This window comes from Cherax quadricarinatus, chromosome 33, assembly GCF_038502225.1.
Source record: "Cherax quadricarinatus isolate ZL_2023a chromosome 33, ASM3850222v1, whole genome shotgun sequence".
Classification (NCBI taxonomy): Eukaryota; Metazoa; Arthropoda; class Malacostraca; order Decapoda; family Parastacidae; genus Cherax; species Cherax quadricarinatus.
The window spans coordinates 11,017,311-11,025,613 of NC_091324.1; the positions used below are offsets into that span (position 1 = coordinate 11,017,311).

At 36.4% G+C, this 8,303-nt stretch overlaps 1 protein-coding gene across 1 annotated transcript in view; it reads left to right on the forward strand.

Annotated features, from left to right (window-relative positions):
* The window catches only part of LOC138853571 (mannan endo-1,4-beta-mannosidase-like), a 7,706-nt gene extending 1,410 nt beyond the window's left edge, over positions 1-6,296 (forward strand). Inside the window, exons 2-7 of the mRNA XM_070091042.1 lie at positions 175-252; positions 1,702-1,790; positions 2,854-2,933; positions 3,158-3,315; positions 4,724-4,843; positions 5,507-6,296. Coding sequence (XP_069947143.1) covers positions 175-252; positions 1,702-1,790; positions 2,854-2,933; positions 3,158-3,315; positions 4,724-4,843; positions 5,507-5,632 — 651 coding nt within the window. The 3' untranslated portion in view covers positions 5,633-6,296. The remainder of the gene's footprint in view (positions 1-174; positions 253-1,701; positions 1,791-2,853; positions 2,934-3,157; positions 3,316-4,723; positions 4,844-5,506) is intronic.
* Positions 6,297-8,303: the final 2,007 nt, after the last annotated feature.

The window sequence follows — 8,303 nt, forward strand, 5'->3', positions numbered from 1 at the left end:
CTTGTGCAGTAGACAGGCTTTAATTCTAATAAAGAAACAAATTACATTAGGCAAGAAACGACCAACACGCACAAGTTATTGTATTATGTTGCTTGCACTTTAACGTGGTAATATATTTCAAATTATACAATTTCGTATGCTCGAATTTTCCTTCTAAACAAATTCTGATTACAGTCTCTGATGGAGACGATTAAGGGTCATCCTGCCCTGGGATCCTACGAGGCCGTCAACGAACCTGAGGGATCAGTAAAGGTAAATAGAGACTCTGTGGTCCCAGATTCTTCTCATAAGAGCAAGCAAGTTCTTATGTTCTAAAGAATTTAAGAACAAGTTTTTAAAACAATTTTTTAACAATGTAAATACTGCGTTAGATATGTTGACTCATGTTAGGCAGGTCAAAATTTGTGTATGACAATTGCCATACACAAATTGTCGGGATAATTGTAAGACAATTATCCCGACAGTTTTTTTTCAATCCAATTCAGATAAATCAGCTATGTACAAGTTAAAGTGATGCATGTTGGTGTGGGGGCTCCTAGATGCAAGTGTCAGATTTAGACAGGATGAGTCTAGAGAGAACACATGAAACCATAAAACTTCCAGAATTGTATGATCGTATTGGTAGTGACAATAAGAGCAGACTCTAAACAGCGCCTGAGGTGTTGGTTATTTTCCCTGCTAACTAATTTAGCTTCTTGAAGGCTGATGGTATGGTCATAGGAGTTCTGGTGTAGTATAAGCGCTGTTCAAACCGTCTCTTTGACTTACGTACTGGAGTCCCTGATGCACTGTTCCCCAGTTTTAGAAATCTCCCGGCCCCAATATTCAGTACCTGACCTATTACCTAAATAGACCTACCTGCGCTTCATTTTTCTGTATTGCACTGAAAAAGTCCCTGATGGGCGAAACGCCTTCTTAATAAATGTGCAATTAGAGCCCCAGCAGTGAGGTTAAGCTCTGTCTCTATCTCTGCCCCTAGTGATGCTCCTCTCACAAAAATCTATTATTTCATCTTCCACCCTCAACCCCCCCTCAAAAAAAAGACCTCTGCAGCCTAATACCGCTTTTGTCTTACAAGCAGATCCTTCTCACACGCAACCATTCTCTTTTATCTTTTCTACACATTTTTAAAGCTATCCAAAAATTCTGCGTTAGTGATAACACTAAGCAATACAGCTACAAGCAAACAGATGTTATCTCTCGTTTTTTCATGGAATAAAAACCTAGCATCGGTAAGCCAGCGAATGGTAAAGTCACTTATTTGATCAATTCAAATCAGAACCTAAACCTGGAAGATTAGTACGGCTTCTAAGAGAATATGTAAAAGGGTGGTCAGTGGTGAACAGAAAAGAAACAAAACCTAAAATTAGCAGGACTACAACAGATAGTCAGAAATATCTGGGCTATAAAAAAGGACTTGCAACAGTATTTTTTGAAGCATTTTTTTGTTGGATTTTACTTTTCGCTTCATTTTGCAATTTTTCTTTTTCCTCATCCCACAACTGTCTGAATTATAATTCTGACAATTGTGAGATGAGGGAAAAAAATAGTAAAAAAAGTAAGGGAGTAATAATTATTACTCCCTTACTTCTCCCTTCACGTTATACGTCACTTCCCTGAAACAGTCTCTTCATTCTTCCTTTGATTATTTGACACCTAATAATGCTTACATTTTTGCTACTGAAGTCTTTATAATTTCAGGTGGAGAGCAATAGCGAATGGTGTTATGACACCACCGCCATTGGTCAACAAGGCGCCGGTTGGACTGGTGACAACATCCCCATTGAGAGGTAAGTGGTATCAGTGAAGGAAAGAAAGGCATTAAAGTATTTGTTTCGCCAGGCTGTCCTATGTTACATGGTACCCTGTCCATTTCGTCCGTCAACAGTGGTACTTTCGTCCAATACGCAGGCGCTTCTTGCAGCATCTAAGCTTTTCAGTAGTGAGCCACATTACGTAGAAATTCGCATGCTTGCATACCACATAATTTATTTTATGACAGCAGTAAATTATAGCATGTTTGTTATTCAAGAATAAGCCTAATAGCATGACTCCTGGCGGGAGTCAATTACAGAAAAGTTGGAAATGGCGGAGATTTGACAGGGTTCTACTGGCCAAGTAGTTCACGTGCGCAGCGTGTTAACTAGTTAACAAAATGGCGAAAATACTAGGCGCGCCACACACCACAATCAATCATGCCGCACACGGCTCGCGGGCTACATGTTGGACGCAACTGCTATATGGAATAGAATATAAACAACAGACATACACCCAAACACAATCACCATCGCATACGCAGACATCACACAATTCACTGCACACGAAACCATCCGCTTTCTCAAACGCAACACAACGCAAGATTGACAGGATCAGCACTTAGGAACTCCAGTGGCGTATTAAAATACAGTATTTAATATTTTTTAATAATATGGTTTGATATGCTAAAAGATAATACGGCTTATGATTTGTTAGTAACCCTGTATACGTTTCCTGATAACTGCTGGATTGGTGATGAGAAAAATATACTGGCCTCAAATTTCGGATGGCACCGACTGTGAATGGGTAACTTGGCCTAGCTGGGGATATCGCGCACACACGCGCGCACACACACACACACACACACACACACACACACACACACACACACACACACACACACACACACACACACACACACACACACACACACACACACACACACACACACACACACACAAAAAAAAAAAAAAAAAAAAAAAAAAAAAAAAAAAAAAAAAAGACCGCTCACACTGGATTAGTCACTATATTTAATTAAGAGCGATTAATATTTTATGCTATATAATACATGTGTGTGACGCGCCTCTCGTGTTATAGGTGGCTGCGTTTTATTGGCAGACAGAATCAGGCAGTGCGCGCTGTTGACCCGGAGACCCTCATCACTCTTGGCTCCTACAGTAAGTCGCCAAATGGATTATTACCTTTGTTAACTTACTCTTATAACAATGAATATCGCTCGTTTAAAATATATCCTAATTCCCAGGAGGCAAACCTCCGTCCGACATAACACCAAGTGAGAACCAGTCGTCATGAGCTACCAATAATAGCATATCAAATGTATGGTTACTGATTAAGGTTTTTTAATGTTCAAATGTAAAAAGATTTAAAAATTCCTTGGCAGGCCATTTCTCCGTGAATGATGTCTTCCCTACCTCGCACAACCACTTCACAGACGACTGTCTCAACCAAGCCGCAGGCGGCTCGGGAGCCCAGTTGGACTACTACCAGATGCATACTTACGACTGGGAAGGAGCCTGGACCATCGGCGCGCCTTTTACTGTGAGTAAAATCATGGTAATAAGTTCTCTCAAATCATTCTCTAAGTTTACGTAACAGTGATATAAGAGGGTTCGTTGAAAGCTTTAGCTCTCATTTTGTACTCTGATGGTAATGTAAAAGTTTCAGATGACAAATACTGCCCACATGCAAAGTAAATGGCAGATGTACATAGATTTATTTTTTGTTTCTGCTTCAAATTAGATGAGATATCTTTCTGAACTGGCAGCGTCGTTGATTATCCGGCTTATTAACTGTAACACTTTAACTGACATCTGGGTGTCCTCCCATCATCGTCGTCAGGAGTGGTAAATAATACTCTCACGCATTAGTTACATTACTGGCACAATCAACTAAAGAGGTACCCAGCGCCACAAGGTTATGATGACAACTCGTTTTTTCATTTCCTCTTCATCAGAGCACTGTGACTTCATTTTCGACTTCAACACCCTGACGTGCTTACTGTCTTCACTTCTCTCCAAGTCGCCCTCTGATGCAGCTTCTTAGTCATAAGTTAACAATGATTTACTGCATCGCCTGTGACTTCTTCCTTTTGCCCTTGTGCTTACCCTCAACATTTCTACATTTTGCTTCTACTGTCAGTCTTCCTGCCGTGCAACGCTGAATGACCTAAGTCTTTCCGTGAATATAGAGTATTAATAACGTACTGAAAATTTGTAATAAACGAACAGTTTAAACAGTTCAAAGGAGTGATTGAGTATTTATTCGATCGTATGGCTGTTCGGAGATTGCTTACAACTACTGAATCAGTCATTAGAATTCTTCAAGCAGAATATTGAGAAGAGCGCTAAGGTAGGTTCATCGGAAAACAGGACAAGTGCTTCCGTTGGAGCTTTTGGTCATCTGACCGAGGCCTTCCTCAGGCTTACCGGTTTACCCCTTTAAAAATTATGGTGAGTTATAACCATTTACTTATTAAGAGCGTTAAGTATGGTAATTCCTCCCTCTCTCCCCATAAAAGTTTTTGGTTAAGTTAGATAAGGTTTGTCAGGAAACAGGACAAGTGTTTCCTGACTCGAGTCAGGTTAAATAATTTGTAAGGTTAAATAATTTGTAAGGTTAAATAATTGTTTTGGCTCCTCTATGGTGCAATCTTAAGACAACGAAATCGTGACAAGTTGGTTTGAAGCCCGAGCACTCCATTGGAGAGTAATAATAATTTGCAAACTTAATGGTGTAAATATAGAGGTATTCTTCCTGAAATATCCTAAACATAATAGCCATAATCTAATTTTCGTTTTCGTTATATTTCATTTACAAAATATAACAGGCATGTTTTATGTAAAATAATCAGTTTCGAGGTATTTGTTTTCGTTACATAATTTTTTTTATCGTGTTTCTCGAGGCATAAATTTATTCATACGACTACTGACAACTTTAAAATCAACAGGTTGACTCTTCTGACTACATGTTAGACAAGCCGATAGTAATCGGGGAGTTTTCCTCAGCCTGCGCTGCCGGTACTCCCCTAACAGACCTCTTCGAGTATGCTTATACTCACGGCTACCATGTAAGTCGCGTTTAATGTTTATTTAAACACTACTGGGTACCTAACGACAAAAAGATTACTAGCTAGTAATAAACACTAGCTGGAATTCTAAATTTATCGCCATTTTGTTTATAAATTATTTAATGTTTTCATTGTTCAACTTATATTTCAAAATTTCATATATATATTTTAGTACTAACGCTTGTTGTCTTACTTATGTGTAACAAAGTGCGTTGTAGTGAGAGTCCATCACAAAAATATGTATTTAATAGTCATATCAGTTTTATTACACAAATTCGGTTTAAATAGAGAATATTAAAGTACATAATTGATATTTACAAATCAGCATTAATGCTGAATGGACAAGATGAAATGAAGCTAGGTATCGCAGTTCATATCTGAAGTATTATTACATTCCCTTTCAAGATGCGAAGAAACATAATTAAAATCATAGTGTTACTGTTCGAAAATGCAACGGGATCGTCTCAAAGGAGTGATAGCGTGCTTTAAAACTGTTTTTGTTGGCTTGTTTTAACTTAATGCTTTATAACTGTTTTTGTTGACTTGTTTTAATGCTCTATAACTGTGTTTGTTGACTTGTTTTAACACAACTATAAATTATCAGCTGCAGTTTCAATGCTAATTGTGTTTATTTACTTATTAATATCCTCTTGTTATTTACAGGGAGCGTGGACCTGGCACTACACGGCCACTGGTGACTGCAGTGAAACTAGAGAGGACCAGAGGCAGGGACTGGGTTACCTCAAAGATCGAACTGAAAACGGCCTCGTTGACTTCACCGTGGAATAATTTAACTATTTTTTTCTGGCCTACATTTTTTGGATTACCAACTTTCTGAACTGCAATAGGTAAAACTTTGGGTTTTCGCTTAAATAGCAACGCTCTTCCTGCTGAATAAGGCAAGCGAAAATTGTATATGCAATAATTTCGCAAAAAATCATTCTGAACCTAACGAAAAAAATATATTTCATTGTGTTTATTTATTATTAAATTATTGTAAACTTATCTAAAATATATTTAGTTGGATTAGGCTAAATTAATTTGCGCTTGTTATAATACGGTTAGGTAAGTTTTCTAAAGTACTTTTGGTACAAAATTAAAATTTTTACATTAACATAAATGAAAAAAAAAAATATCTTTAAACGCAGAGGAAAATTTTAGAAAGGACTTAATTTTAAATGAGTTCTTGCTAATTGATCAATTTTACCTATTTGGCACGACATATACCTATATACTCCATCAAACAGCAACGAAAATAGTATGGATTATTTTTCATACGAATAACTAATATACAAAGCCCTATTTTAAACGGAAATAAAATAAACAGTGTCTTGAAACCTTGGTCAACATACATATCCGGAGTATAATTATTAACCTGAATATTTTCACTTTCGACCTCCTAGTGATGGTTATTTGACTTTAACACTAATAAAATGTACAATAACTCTTTTAATGTTTTTTTATGTTTCTTCACTGTACAAAATGTGGATTATACAGGAATCACATATCTTACACCAAAACATAACCACAGATTTTTTTTCCCAGTTCAGTAGTCCATTTCTCCACCTTTTCAAGACATGCAACGGTTTCATAGCGTTTAATGCTTCTAATCAATTTTATGTATATCATTAGATATATCCTATCGGAAAACTAAAGCACTAAATTGAGAGCTCTGAGTTTCCATTTGTGACTGGTAATCTCTAAAAATCTGATAGTACAAAGTTGTCATATAAATGAAAGTAATTTTTATTTTGCGTAATACTGTTATAGTCTTTTCATTAGTTTAACCCTTAAACGGTCCAAACAGATCGGCGTTCAAATTCGTAGTGCTACAAAAGTAGATCTACTTTTTTTTTTTTTACATATTTTCAAACATAAAAAAAAATGTAGGTAAAAGTTTTTTTGCACGTTTTCAAATGTAAAACAAAAAAGAAGATCTATATTTTTTTTACATACTTTCAGATGTTGAAAAAACGTATATATACGTTTGGACCATTTAAGGGTTAAAAGGCTTAAAACCTGTCGATTAGACGAGGGTCATTAAGGCTGGACATCATCTGTACACTACTAATCAAGGATACTTTGATCGGAATTAAAGCAAACTCCATAGATATACACACCTCTCTGTGTATTACCTTGCTTGATATACCAAAATTGAATATTCATAATGAATATATTCTCTATCGATGAAATTGCACAAAACTAGTACCGTATTTATGTAAACCGAAAACGAAAGCAATACATACAGTTTAGTTAAAAACTGCATTAAACAACGTAGTCTTTATCGTAATGATGTGTCAATTGCTGTACCTACTCATAACAGTTGCCTGATCAGCAGGAACTTTATGAAATGACTGACCCCTACATAAGTCTAGACTATAATAATAAAAGGCTTATATAATTACTATTCTTTGCGAGCAATTCATTAACAGCCTTTAACAGTACAATACTGGCAAACTTGTAATGATTAAATATATTCCGTATTACTCAACGGAGGTTACTTGATGCCAACGAGCTCGAATGTAAGGAACTGGACCCTGAAAATTCCTTGGGTCGAACTTGATTGCCTCATATTCCTCAAGGCGTTGTATGAACCCTACGGGTGTAGCGCTTCCACAAAATATAATAAAAATAAAGTTGAGCCAGAAGTAGACAGCACGATACTGTACTTAATCTTAAAACTTCTTTCGATAGTTTTCAATAGTTAGAAGTATAACAGTATACTTCCATCCCTCACGATTTATCGTAGTCGTCTGCTTTTGATTGTAAGACAACTTGCGTTAGTTCCTTGTACTAAGGAACAAGTAGTATAAGAAGAAAAAAAGGTTTTGGTTTTATCTTTTTTTATATTTTAACTTAATTTTTTTTTTCAAAATATGATTTTATGCAGTAAACAATGTACGCCTGTGGAAAATGCTTATCATTATTAAATTATATCTCACAGGAGAAACTTAAGTTTCCTTAGTTATATGATATTAATTGTTAACGTCCTGGGTTGATAACAATATACAAGTTTTTGCCTGTAAGCGTTTCCATACTATTTATGTTATAGTGTTGTATCGGATATCCGCATCCGCGGAACATCTGCACAATTTCTTGCATCCACATCTGCATCCGCATTTTACTGTAAACAGATATCCGCATATGTATCCGCATCCGAATCCGCAGAATACTGCACAATTTCTTGCATCCGCATCAACATCAGCGGAACATTAGCACAATTTCTTACATCCGCATCCGCAAAATAAGTAAGACAACCTCATACACATCCGCATCTGAGGATATCCATTTTTTTACATCCGATACATCTCTAATTTATAATGAAAGCCGAGTGACGTATTATCTCACCATAGCAGTTAAAAAATTGGAATTTAATTTTTATTTTCATACCTCGCTGTAATATAAATAGCAGACACGTTCATTATTACTTGTTCTTAGTTTACCCAAGGGGAACAGATTT